The sequence below is a fragment of the Tachypleus tridentatus genome, chromosome 3, assembly GCF_004210375.1.
Source record: "Tachypleus tridentatus isolate NWPU-2018 chromosome 3, ASM421037v1, whole genome shotgun sequence".
NCBI classification, from domain to species: Eukaryota; Metazoa; Arthropoda; class Merostomata; order Xiphosura; family Limulidae; genus Tachypleus; species Tachypleus tridentatus.
In genome coordinates, this window is record NC_134827.1 from 61838808 (window position 1) to 61853238 (window position 14431).

General features: G+C 35.8%; 1 protein-coding gene and 1 long non-coding RNA gene across 3 annotated transcripts in view; both read left to right on the top strand.

The window, feature by feature from the left end:
* LOC143246970 (uncharacterized) overlaps positions 1 to 14431 on the top strand; it is a gene marked incomplete in the record, with an annotated part of 413509 nt that overhangs the window by 20160 nt on the left and 378918 nt on the right.
* Positions 5028 to 6746, top strand: LOC143246956 (uncharacterized). Of its 2 annotated transcripts, XM_076494229.1 has the most exons (4): positions 5028 to 5178; positions 5874 to 6193; positions 6224 to 6395; positions 6573 to 6746. In XM_076494229.1, exons 1-3 carry the CDS (start codon positions 5173 to 5175, stop codon positions 6390 to 6392), a joined length of 495 nt encoding a protein of 164 aa, XP_076350344.1. In that variant the 5' UTR covers positions 5028 to 5172; the 3' UTR covers positions 6393 to 6395; positions 6573 to 6746. The 2 variants fall into 2 exon arrangements, with proteins under 2 accessions (XP_076350344.1, XP_076350343.1); XM_076494228.1 differs by having other exon boundaries at positions 5874 to 6395.

Here is a 14431-nt window from a genome sequence, read left to right on the forward strand (position 1 = left end):
ACATTGGGTAAAAATATGGCAAAGGATAAAAAGTTGACACAGTTTGAACGTGGCACAATTGTCGAGCTGTAAAACCAAGGTCTCTCTCAACGTGCCATCGCTGATGAGATTGAGCGTAGTAAAACTGTTGTTGCAAATTTCTTAAAAGACCCTGAAGGAAACGGAACGAGAATTTCAAGTGGTCGGCCCAAGAAAATTTCGCCGGCATTGAGCAGGAGGATTCGACAGGTTGTCCAGCAAGACACTAGCCGATCGTTGAACCAGATTAAGGCCCTTACGGACGCAGAATGCAGCTTAAAAACAATAAGACGGCATCCACGAGAGAAAAGCTTTAGAAACCGTAAACGTCTTCAAAAGCCACGCCTCCTTCCACACCACGAAACAGCTCGGTTAAACTTTGCTGAGACGCACCAAACATGGAGTGTAGAAAAGTGGACGAAGGCTTTGTTCTCCGATGAGAACAATTTAACCTGGATGGTTCAGATGGATTCCAACGTTACTAGCACGATAAGGATATTCCACCGGAGACATTTTCTACAGGACACAGTGGAGGAGGTTCCACCATGATCTGGGGTGCTTTCTCCTTCCATGGAACAATGGAGCTTCAGGTTATACAGGGGCGTCAAACAGCAGTTGGCTACATTGGCATGTTGGAGAGAGAATGAAATAAATATAAATATTTTGGAAAAAAAATTTAGCTTTGAGGTACTTCTAAAATTGAGGTAGAAAGAAAGAATAACTTTAACTTTTTGTAATAATGTGATGTGTTTTGAAAGTTAATAGTTCAAGTGTTTGCATCGTGTTCAGTTCTTATTGTTTCTACAAAGTCACAAATATGTGATTCCGAAAGCAGCTTATGATTCATATTATAGTCACGATTAATAGAATCCAATTATAACAACTAGTTAACAACTATTTGTGTTTCTTGATAATTTATCATGGAGAAAAACTTAAGTTATACATTTGCAAAATACGTTGTGTGGAAACACGGTGTAAGTTTTCACACAGAGAACAAACATAGTTACAACAATATCAAATTTATTGTAATACTCACGACATGCCAAATGGAACGAAACAAAGACGTTCTGTACACTGTGTAACAAGTAATCAGAACAAAGACCTTACTCTGACAGAACAAAGTATCAAGCTAATTGTGAGCTTTGTCAATTAAAATATTGAAATTAACTTAACAAGGGCATAATCATAATGAAACAAACAGGGGCATAATCATAATGAAACAAACTGGGGCATAATCATAATCATAATGAAACAAACTGGGGCATAATCATAATGAAACAAACTGGGACATAATCATAACAATGAAACAAACTGGGGCATAATCATAATCATAATGAAACAAACAGGGGCATAATCATAATGAAACAAACTGGGGTGTAATCATAATCATAATGAAACAAACTGGGGCATAATGATAATCATAATGAAACAAACTAGGGTATAATCATAATCATAATGAAACAAACAGGGGCATAATCATAATCATAATGAAACAAACTGGGGCGTAATCATAATCATAATGAAACAAACTGGGGCGTAATCATAATCATAATGAAACAAACTGGGGCATAATGATAATCATAATGAAACAAACTAGGGCATAATCATAATCATAATGAAACAAACTGGGGCATAATCATAATCATAAAGAAACAAACTGGGGCATAATCATAACGCCTCGTTTGATACTTAGAATAATATTGATCTTACATAAACCTCTAATAAGCTCAAAAGTGACGCATATATTGTTTTATGTTGACCAAGGGAAGCCTGTATTGTTCCTTTAAATATTTCATAGTATTAATATCTAATTTTTAACTTGTGGGACTTTCTACGTGTACTGCTTCAAAAAATAGGTTTATATTTACTTGTATTTCTATTATTTTTAATTAATAAGTAAAACCTTTTTTCCTTGACAGCGTCAAGGTGTCGTGGGAAAAAAACCTCGTTGTTCCAGTATACAGGTCTTACACAATTGTGTCCGAAGGTTAACGCACGTGAACTACTTGTGAGCAGCCTGGTGGGTTTTATAAAAACCCATAGTGTGTTTAGGGTGGGAGAACCTTGCTTTTCTTGTTCACCTTCCCTTTACTTGGTTTTCTTGGCTTCGGTTCAATAATGATTGACCCAACTAGAACGTGGTGTATATAGTACAATTACTCACGTGCTCCGTGAAAAGTGGAACAAATCGTTCCTTTATCTGCACATATTTTACTTACCCAGCTTAGCTTCGTTCAAACAGCTCAAAAACTTACAGCGTAGACAATCTTATTCTATAAGTTGTGCTTGAAAGTTGAAAGTTCAAGTCGTTTTGTAGTAAAATTCTCACAACGACAAAAAAAAACAACAGAAGGAGTAAAACTTCTGAAATTGTGCGTGAAAATTGAAAAAGTGTAAAAAAAAAAGCCCGAGCTTCCAAGCTATTACATTCGAACGTGAAATCTGAGAACTAGTAACATTGTTCAATAACAGCCCGCGATCCTCGGATTACGAGTAGATCACACAAACCACTTGGCCATCCCGGGCCTACAAAATGGTTGAAAACATCCTCATGGTGACCCATCGTATATGGTCCGATAGACCCGGAGATTCTTTGTTAAAAAAATCCTTAAAACAGTATTCAGGAAACGAGTGGATTTTATGATGTCAAAATAATATACAGGATAATTCAAAAGTCTTGCACTAGTATACACTTTCAGCCGTAGGGGCGTTATAATGTGTCGATCAATCCCACTAGTCGTTGGTAAAAGAGTAACCCAAGAGTTGGCGGTGGGTAATGATGACTAGCTGCCTTCCCTCTCGTCTTAGACTGCTAAATTAGGGACGACTAGTGCAGATAGCCCTTATGTAGCTTTGCGCGAAATTAAAAACAAACAATACCACACATTTTCTGAGTCATTTTTCGTGAAAAAAATTACATATAAATAAACACACACACACACACACACATCTTGTATCATAGAAAGATGGGTAGATCCTATTATGAGATTGCATGGTACTACCAACTGTGCACATTTCAAACGGCTGTAAAAAAGATTTGAAATCGCCCTGTATTTCAATGTATAACATTAGAAACGAGCTTTAAAACAATTCATCAAACTCACTTTTGACCTGCAGCATAATATATTAAAAGGTACATCATTTTCTTTGACCGTCCATTCCAAAACACGATCTTTGATATTGAACGAAAAATTTATTAAGTAAAAATTAGTGGGAAACTCCAATTTCGACATACAGTGGAGACATTAAAATAAATGTGAAGCAAAAATAAAACAAAACACATCCGCACTTAATCTGTTTTCATACTGATTTTCATGGCAGTCGTGTTTCAAATAATTTGCAAAACTACGTTTAAACCGTAACTATGAGAACAAGTGTTCTGTTTCTACGTCTTTACGTCCAATAGATAACGTGTTGTTAAGATATTCTACAGGTGTCACTTTTTTATTGTTAGACGTAATATTTTACTGAACTCCGACGAAAATTAGTGATTGAAATGTAACGCATTTTTAAGAACTACTTACTGCAAGATGGATCATTTAAAGTGTTTATTGAAAAAAATAATGAGCCCAAATTGTGTGGGCCTGTTTGTTTGTTTGTTTTTTAAATTTCACGCAAAGCTACTCGAGGATTATCTGTGCTAGCCGTCCCTAATTTAGCAGTGTAAGACTAGAGGGAAGGCAGCTAGTCATCACCACCCACCGCCAACTTTTGGGCTACTCTTTTACAAACGAATAGTGGGATTAACCGTACATTATAACGTCCACACGGCTGAAAGGGCGAGCATGTTTGGTGCGAGTGAAATCGAATCCGCGACCCTCGGATTACGAGTCGAACGCCTTAACACGCTCGACCATGCCGGGCCCGCCAAGGGGAGTTAAACCCCTGATTTTAGCGTTGTAAATCCGTAGACTTACAGCTATGTCAGCGGGGGACGATATGGGATGAGATAATAGGGTAAATAGGGTAATAGGATAATAGATAAATGTTTCAATTGTTTCCAAAACTTCAAGATTTCTTTGGTATTTTCATTACTATCCTGCCATCCATTTATAAATTTGAATTATAAGTGTTCATTGGTAAAATTTCTGAATCAGTTTTACCTTCTGTAAAATGATTGGTCTTTAGAATTTTATCAAAACTATGCAAATCTGTCAATTAAATTAGGCTTAGAAAATTCTGTTGGTGTTCATGTTTGATCTTTCCATAAAATATTGCAATTTATCGGTTGTTTGTTTATTTTGAGCAAATTCGCACTGGGCTGTTCATTGTGTTCACTACGGGGAATCGAACCCTGAATTTTAGCGCTGTGTGCATCACATGGGAATGGACAACTTCATCCTTGTTGTTTTACAGAATGTTGTAGCAGGCTGAAACACGCCATTATGATACAATTTATGGACAATATCATAACGTAAAGGGTTTATAAACAACTACTGCAAACTGACAGTTGACTAAAAGTAGCCATAGCCTATTATACAAATGCTATTTTCACTCAATACCTTTTACAAAACATTTTTTGATATTCATCATGGAATAGGGAAAAACAGAACAATACATAAACTTAAGCCTACTTACATTTATCGGTCTACAAACAACAGATAAGAAATTCTCTTCTAGTTTGTTTATTTTTGTCATTTAGTTTAAAACTAAACTAAAAACATTGATCTTATTATTAAAGTTTCATTATATCGCTGTCCTTGAGTTTGTTTAACATGTGTTAGCTCGAGTTTGTTTAACATGTGTTAACTACTCTTTTAGTGGCAACGTGAGACGTACGTGATTATAAACTTGAAATCTTTCACGTACTCGTACTCACTCAAGACAAATTGTCAAATAACGTGAAATACCTAAACAATATAAAAATGACATCTGATTTGCATAAGTTGTACTCTAGAATTTAATGTATGTTCTGAAAGTGTTTCAGTTATGCACGTAATGACGTCTAACTGAAGGCCGACAATCGTGTTCACCTGTTGATTTGGACTGCTTAGCCTTGGACAGAGTACACAAATATGAGTTCTTGACTTCAGATAAGAGTGAGATATGAAATGAAAACAATTTTTTTGTGTATTTAATGTAACTATAAAAGACTTTAGAGAAACAGTCTACAGAACAGAACTGGTTTATCTCCCAGAAGTCGTAACCGTAACAATGTTGGTGAGTAAACCTCTCGCTTGTGATGAATTATAGCTTTAAATAACGACTAGTTTTAAGACAAAACGAACAAGAGTTAATCGCTATTATAGGAATAATACAAATTAAATACAATATAACATTAAATAACAAGTATAATATTTTAGTAAATACTATCTCATGTGAAATTATATGTATCTATATAAGCATTTAAAGTGCTATTACATATATACATATCAGTTTGTTATTATCAAAAACAAGCAGAAATAAAAATAACAAATGCTGTACTAATTTAAAAGATCCCATGGTACAAGCTACAACGTGGTATGTAAAATGTATCCTAGGTTCTGGAGGTGGCTTAAGAAGTACGACTCACATTGCAGTGGAGATACACCACTTATCGGTCTTAACCTCCATTCGCCAGTCTCACATAAAGAAATAAAATAAAGTAATGGAATAGAAATAAAAATAATAATAAATAGAAATTAGGACAGCGAAGATAGCCCATTATGAAGCTTTGTACTTAACTACAATATATGTATATATGTACGGTTCTAAAATTCCTATGTTCTATTTTTAAGTTGTAATTCATATAATAATATCTCTATAAATACCGAGTTTAATCAGTAGATTAAATTAGTGATGTTTAACCATCAGAATATTTATATCTGTGAAATGTAGATCCGTATTAATGACACAGTTTATCTTTCTTCGTTTAGTTTGCTGCCGTCTTTCTTGGTCTCTTGGCCTGTTCCCAGGCTGGTTATTTGAGTGGATACGGAGCAGGTGTCATCGCACCTGCCGCTGTTGCTGCCCCAGCTTATGCGGCGGGTTACGGTGGTCCTGACCCTACAGGAGCTGTTGGTGCCGCTCAAGGAGTAGTTGCCGCTGCCCAAGGAGCTGCCGCTGCTCGTGAAGGAGCCATTCTGCGAGGAGTGCCTGTTGGACGTGCTGCTGCCTCCACTTCCAACGTGAACCACGGCGGTGCTGCCTTTGGTTTAGGCCATGGACTTGGGTTCGGCTATGGTCTCGGCGGTGCCTTAGGCTATGGTTATGGTCTCGGTGGTGCCTTAGGCTATGGTTATGGTCTCGGTGGTGCCCTAGGCTATGGTTACGGACTCGGTGGTGCCTTAGGTTTAGGCCATGGACTTGGGTTCGGTTATGGTTACGGACTCGGCGGCGTCTATGGACTGAACGGATACTATGGTGCTGGTCTGGGTAAAGGTTTACTTCACTAAATGGTAAGTGAAACAACACAGCCAGTAACATCTATATTATTTGTGAATGAACACAATAGAAGTTTCCTTAAACTAATAAGGTTTTACGTTATTCAGTATTAATTGAAAACTACGAAACACAAAGAGTTATGTTTATACAAGTAGAGATCCGAGTACTTATCAAATTGTTTTATGTTTCAGAAAATTATCCTTGACGTTTGATTGACCCTGCCTGAGAACTGAACGAAATGACCCTGTCCATCTTTCGCTTGCACGTTTCAGCACTAGACGACTTACTGGGGGTGTAATTAACTAAATATAAATGTATATGTGTTAATTTTACAATAAAGAAAAAAATAAACTCGTTCACTCTGATTGTGATCTATAATTTTATCGAAGGTTTCGACATTTTATTAAAATCAGCATTAAAACATTCAATAAATCAAATCTAAGATGAATTTAAATATTCATTATAGTATCTGAATAATTAATTTAAAACGAACAGTAATATAGAAAGTCGAATATGGATTACAGTAATTTGTGTTACAATAACACTATTTCGTGAAATTCTGTTATTATAATTCAATAGAGCGATAATACACCAAAAACAAATCCAAATAACTAGTTCACTTAGAGTAACAAATTATTAATAATAAAAGTTAAAATTATATCATATAATTCACCTTTGACATTGATTTAGAAGTGAAAATCATGTTCCATGTCTCGCTATTTCATTTAGAAAAGCTCCCTAGTGGCTCAGCGGTATGTCTGCGGATTTACAACACTACAAACCGGGTTTCGATACCCGTGATGGGCAGAGCACAGATAACCCATTGTGTAGCTTTGTGCTTAATTCAAAACAACAAAAACATTGAGAAAATAATGTTGTGAGCTTAATATACCACTCTAAATACCCGTATGTGACGTTATAAAATATATGAATTACGATGCTGAGAATGCATTGATTTGTAAGTTATCGACGTTTTCGGACGTAATCCTAGTAATATATGTGGAGGTATTGTCAACTAAGAACGTTTAGGGTAGTACCCGTTCATTCCTGAGCTAACAATACAAAATATCCTCCACGATAAATAAAACATGGCGATAATATACACGTTTAAACACATACAATATTTTGTAAAGAAAATACCAGTTCACTGTGTTTATTTGTTGTTGGTTTTTTTTTTTCAAATATCAAAGCACGTTCGTAAAATAACTGCTAATATATTACAATATATTAATGCTTCTATCAACGAGAATTTATTGCATAACAACGTTAGTTATCTTAGAAATCAAATATTGTTAGATTATTATATACGCAGGAACTCTTGGTAGAAATGCTTAGGGAAAAGTTAAACAGTTTAAAGTGTTACAGTTCTGGATTCAATCCGTGCAGTTGGCGAAAGTTTACGCTAAGAAAATAAACACGTGACGGACTATCAGACGTGGTTTTCTTACTTAACTACAGATAAGTATATGTTAACATCAAACCGATTTCTATAAAGACTTAGCAGCTTCTTTAGTGTAACCCGGAATTAGTAATTTCAAATTTCTGGATTTTTTTACTTTCGTGCAAAGCTACACGAGGGCTATCTGTGCTAGCCGTCCCTAATTTAGCAGTGTAAGACTAGATAGAAGGCAACTAGTCATCACCACCCACCGCCAACTCTTGAGCTACTCTTTTACCAACGAATAGTGGGATTGACCGTCACTTATAACGCCTTTACGGCTAAAACGACGAGTATGTTTGGTGCGACGGGGTTTCGAACCCTCAGGTTAGAAGTACAGTGCTCTAACCACGTGGCCGTTAATGTGATGAACAGTATATCCAATACAAAACTTTAAATCAGAAATCAAAAGTGATTAAATAATAACACCTTCCTTGTTGCTTCAACAGCGAACGTAAAGGAGAATGCGAATGATTGTAGTTACATGAAAGAAGTTTTCTTGTTTCTAGGACTATTTTTAGTGTAAAATATTAAATAATAAACATATCATTTGTCTGAAGAAAAGTCTTTAAGCAACATTATTTATCAGTTCTAAATTGAAGTCCAGATTTGCTCTTGTGAAACAAGGCAATTTGTGCTTTGCCCATTACGGGTATCGAACCCCGGTTTTTAGCGTTGTAAGTCCGCAGACATACCGCTGAATCACTAGGGGGCGTCAGAAGTAAATGTGAGATTTTACTTGTAAGTAATATCCTTAGAACGTAAGTGGATTTGAAACTTCACTTGTGAGTTGGATCCTCAGAACACTAATCTACAAAGAATGCTGACTCAGAGTACGTTTCACGTGGTTCATATAACAACCTTACCAATTATTTTTTTAATTTGTTTAAATAGTTTAAAAAAATTTGTAGCATATTTCTAACTGACGTTTTAACCGCCTCACAGAGCACATGTTTTATATACATTAACGCAGGTCTTCTTCATGGGAAAAGCTTGCTGTAAATAATATATATATTTGTAAATGGGTAGATGACACATTTTGCAACAAAGATGTTGTGTTGTCGTTTTTTGTTTTTTTTTACTGTACCAGTCCGTTTCAAGAATGACGTTTCTCGAGAACATTGAGACGTTAAAGAGATTGCTTTATGATGGATGCTGTTCAGATGTAATGTTTAGTTCGTAGAGACGAAGATGGCAGTCAGTTCATGGTGATTGTGTCTTTGTTATAAAATCACGCCAAAAATAAGCACTATACTATGCATTGTTTAACTACCATAAGTCGACTAAAACAGTATATAATTCGTTCGATGTAATTATAAGTATCTGACGTAGCAAAGCCTATTTGAGCCACCTAAATAGAACTGTTTTAAATGAATGCAAAAATGAAGGAAACATTGCTGTATTGATTATGAATTTTAGTTGTGAAAATAACGATGTTCTGAATACGTTTTATTTTACTTCTGTTTGTTTCTTTTCTGTAAGCCTTACATTTCTATTTATTAGTCAGTAGTTATTGTAGGGTATTTAAAAAACAGCAATAGCTGAGAGTACAAATAACCAAGGGCCCGGCATGGCCAAGCGTGTTAAGGCGTTCGACTCATAATCCGAGAGTCGCGGGTTCGAATCCCGGTCACACCGAAACATGCTCGCCCTTTCATCCCTGGGGGCGTTATAATGTGACGGTCAATCTGTCATATCTATAACATCTATATTAACATCTAACATCTATATTATTTGTGAATGAACACAATAGAAGTTTCCTTAAACTAATAAGGTTTTACGTTACCCTTAATAACTGCTTCACAGCCTAATTAACGGAGAAAATTAATGAAATACAAAGAGTTATGTTTTACAAGAAGAGATCCGGGTACTTATCAAATTATTTTATTTTCCAGAAAAATGCCTTTGACTTGTAACCCGGCCAATCTCCGAGTTACAAATCGCTTTCAACACTAGACGACTTGCTGGGAGTGTAATTAATTGAATATATGTGTTATATTTACAATAAAGAAAAAAAATAAACTTATTCACTCTGATTGTGATCTCTAATTTATCGAAATATTCAATAAACCAATCACGGGCTTAGTTGTTCACTTTCAGAGACAGCACCAGTTTGTCGTTTAGAGCGTGAAGTGAACAAAGTGAATAACATTAATTTAAACACATGAACTTGTATTAAAACTTAATGTGTCCTTGAATTACAAATTTACAACCTGCTATTTACAAACAAATATAACTGTGGAAGGCTATATATGGATTGTAGCAATTGTCCATCCAATTTACATTAGACTAACACTAGTTAAATATATCAGATTTTGACATAACTCAATCCAGTAAGAACACTTCCAATCTATTCTAAACAATGAATAAATTCATGGCAGCAAATTATTAATAATAGAAACGTTCATGTTATATTTTATAATCCACGTTTGTCATTGGTTTCAAAGTGTCAATCATATTCTTTGGTTTTAGGCCTGCTCTACAAATCTTACCGTCTGGCTATTTAAATAATAAATGATGTAAAAAAACTGATACACAGTTTTAAGCAGAAATATAGATTTTCATAAAAATAAAAGGTTTTATGATGATAATGCACTCATTCATCAGTTATCGATATTTTCGGACATAATCTTAGTAATATGTGCGAAGGAAGATAAGTCGGAAAACTTACATGACTTCAGGTACATCAGAAAACTAGAGTAATTTCAGGTCCTTTACTTTATTTGATTATAATATCTTTGCTGAGTGTTTTCTGTAGATGAATATCGTTTGTTGGTGGCTTCTTTCTAAACGTCCAGTGCCTTGATATTTCTTTATATATCAGTTTGATAAAAAGACCTCGTTCACTGATTTAATGAGAGTAGAAACATGGCCTTTGTGATCACTTGTCATCAGGAGAAGGCCTTTGACTTTGTTTGTTTGTTTTTAAATTTCGCACACAGCTACTCTAGGGCTACCTGTGCTAGCCGTCCCTACTTTAGAAGTGGAAGACAGACCTCATTACTAGCTTTATATCCATCACATGACAGACCTCGTAACTAGCTCAATATCCATTACATGACAGACCTCATTACTAGCCCTATATCCATTACATGGCAGGCCTCGTTACTAGCTCAATATCCATTACATGACAGACCTCGTTACTAACGATATATCCGTTACATGACAGACCTCGTTACTAGCTCTATATCCATTACATGACAGACCTCGTTACTAGCTCTATATCCAATACATGATAGACCTCATCACTAGCTCTATAAATGACCAGTGCCAAATATAATTTTTAACCTTGTGTTTTGCATACAGTTTTTTTATCTTTATTGAAAGGAAGGAAAATATTTCGATGGGAATGTTACTGAAATATTTGATAAAAATACAAGTGTTAACTAGATTAACACATTCAAAAAATACGCTCGGTGTTAACTAGTTGTTAGCCCGCAAGACTACTCGTTATCACAAAAGAAAAAAATCGTTCTGGTAGTTTAATGCTATAGGTGAGTTATAAGAGTAATGGTCAAGTTACACTATTCTATTAGGATAGTTTGCTTTTTTGGACTTTCGCGCAAAGCTACACAAGGGCTATCTGTACTAGCCGTCCATAATTTAGCAGTGTAAGATTAGAGGGAAGGCAGCTAGTCATCACCACCCACCGCCAACTCTTTGGCTACTATTTTACTAACGAATAGTGAGATTGACCGTCACATTATAACACCCCCACGGATGAAAGGGCTAGCATGTTTGGTGTGACGGGAATTCGAACCCGCAACCCTCGGATTACGAATCGCACGCCTTGACCACCTGGCCATGCTGAGTCTAACAGACCAAGAATTGTAAATGATTGGTTTTGACTAGGCTGCTTCCTTTCAATCCATCACTTTAAATTAAAAAGGCTGTTGCGAAAGTTTGCGCGATAATTTTAACAAGCAAACAATTAGGTTAGACTTTTTTGTTTTGTAGTTGTTATGATTTGGGTATTTTTAAATGTAGTTCTCATAAAAATTACGTTAGTTTTGAAAAATTAACAAAGTATATGAATATTGATTCATTTTGTTTCACTAAAATATTTGCATAATTTATGAACTCTGAGTTTCTTATCTTATCAGCCAGGCATGGCCAAGCGTGTTAAGGCGTACGACTCGTAATCTGAGGGTCGCGGGTTTGCATCCCCGTCGCGCCAGACATGCTCCCCATTTCAACCGTGGGGGCGTTATAATGTGACGGTCAATCCCACTATTCGTTGGTAAAAGAGTAGCCCAAGAGTTGGCGGTGGGTGGTGATGACTAGCTGCCTTCCCTCTAGTCTTATACTACTAAATTAGGGACGGCTAGCACAGATAGCTCTCGAGTACCTTTGTGCGAAATTCAAAACAAAACAAACAAAGAAACATCTTATCTTATATATTTTCTGTATCGTCCAGAGTATTTTTTATATGTTTACATATAGCTTTGCTAATTGGTTAGCATAATAATTAATTTTCTTTTACATATATGCACTGAAATATGCAGAATATATCAGTGCAAGACCATAGAGCCTTTTGTTTTCAAAACTTGATGCTCAGATGTGACGTCAACATATCGCATGTTGATGGTATTGCCACCTAGTGTTTAACTATATAAACAGTGATGACGAGAAAACCCACACGTAGAGAAAAATATATATGTAAGAGCGGTTCGCTTGGGTTGAGAAAATTTTTATGTAGAGGAGCGAACAAAATCTATACTATGTAAAAACTACACTGACAAACACCACACCAACATTATTTATAAAATACAATGTGATAACTGCCACGACATCTATATTGGAGAAACAAGTAGAAAAATGGAAACCAGATTCAAAGAACACAAAAAGTCACCTTCACACGTTTTCGAACACTGCAAGTGAAACAAACACAACATAACCATAAAAAACACTCAAATACTAAATAAAGAAACAAACATAAACAAACTCAAAATTAAAGAAGCCTTACTTATACAACAACTTAAACCCAAAATAAACCAATACAAATTATACCTATATTAAAAATAATAAAATAAATAATATAAAATTATATATTCAAACATCTAAGCACGCCCTCTACATTCCGACACTCAGTTATACAACCCTTTCAAACAAGGTGTCAGCTTCCGCTAAGTTACCTCTTTCTTTCTTTGCGAACCTAACGATGACCGAAGAAGGTCAAAACGTTGTTCGCTCCTCTACGTAAAATATTTTCTCAACCCAAACGAACCGTTTTTACATATATATTTCTCTACAGCTGGGTTTTCTCATCATCATTGATTTGTAATTATAGTATTTCATTAACACCGTAAGATATCAGGAAATAGCCTGAGCATGTTATTCGTCTGCCAAGAGAACCTTCTGACCCTTTAGTCGTTTCAGCATAATCATATAAAAGTCATCACACTCACAGTACACGCATGTATCATTGTGCTAGGCGAACAACGTTTCGACCTTCTTCGGTCATCGTAAAAAAAAAAATCTCAACCCAAACGAGCCGTTTTTACATATATATTAACAATACAAAGTAAAGTAATAAGTTTTTTTTCATTTTATTTTAAAAATTGCGTCAAAAGACACAGCTCATTACACACAGAGAGAAATCTATCAGATAATAAAATAAAAGATTTATTATGAAATATTGAGATAAAACTCAGAAATAGTATGTGTTTATTGAGTTATTTTAAATCTAAATTTTCATATTATTATTTCTTTGAATTTTGAGCTAGCCGTCCGTAATTTAGCAGTGTAAAGCGAGAGGGAAGGCAGCTTTTGGGCTACGCTTTTTCTGACAAACAGTGGGACTCATTGTTACATTTTAACGCCCCCCCCCACGCCTGAAAGGGCGAGCATGTTTGATATGACGGAGATTTGAACTCGCAACCCTTAGATTACGAGTCGAGCGAACTAACCACCTGGCCATGCAAGGCCTTTTAGAAATTAAGTGCAATGAATTGTACTTTTTTGTTTGCAATTGCATCATCACAACAATACCAATTTTTTATTCACTTATGGGCCCGGCATGGTCAAGCGTGTTAAGGCGTTCGACTCGTAATCCGAGGGTCGCGGGTTCGAATCCCGGTCACACCAAAACATGCTCGCCCTCGTGGGAGCGTTATAATGTGACGGTCAATCCCACTATTCGTTGGTAAAAGAGTAGTCCAAGAGTTGGCATTGGGTGGTGATGACTAGCTGCCTTCCCTCTAGTCTTACACTGCTAAATTAGGAACGGCTAGCACAGATAGCCCTCGCGTAGCTTTGCGCGAAATTCAAAAACAAACAAACGCACTTCTGACGTCAGAGGAAGCCTCAGTCAATGAAACATCAGTAGAACAACGCTATCTCTGGTGTTTTAATAATGACTTAGCAAATTGTAGTTTGAAAATAAAAGTCAGAAAAATAGTACACAATTTAATGTTGTTTATTTGTGTAGGTGTCTTTCATGTTTACACTTACACAGACATACACACAAAATATCTGCCTGTTATGCCTCGCTTTACAACCTAATCACCTCACCTGGTAGTGACATACATTCTAGGTCAGTGATATTGTTTCAACGAAAGACCACGCCAGTCATTTTACTTCAGATAGAACAGTGTGGAAAATTACACTGTT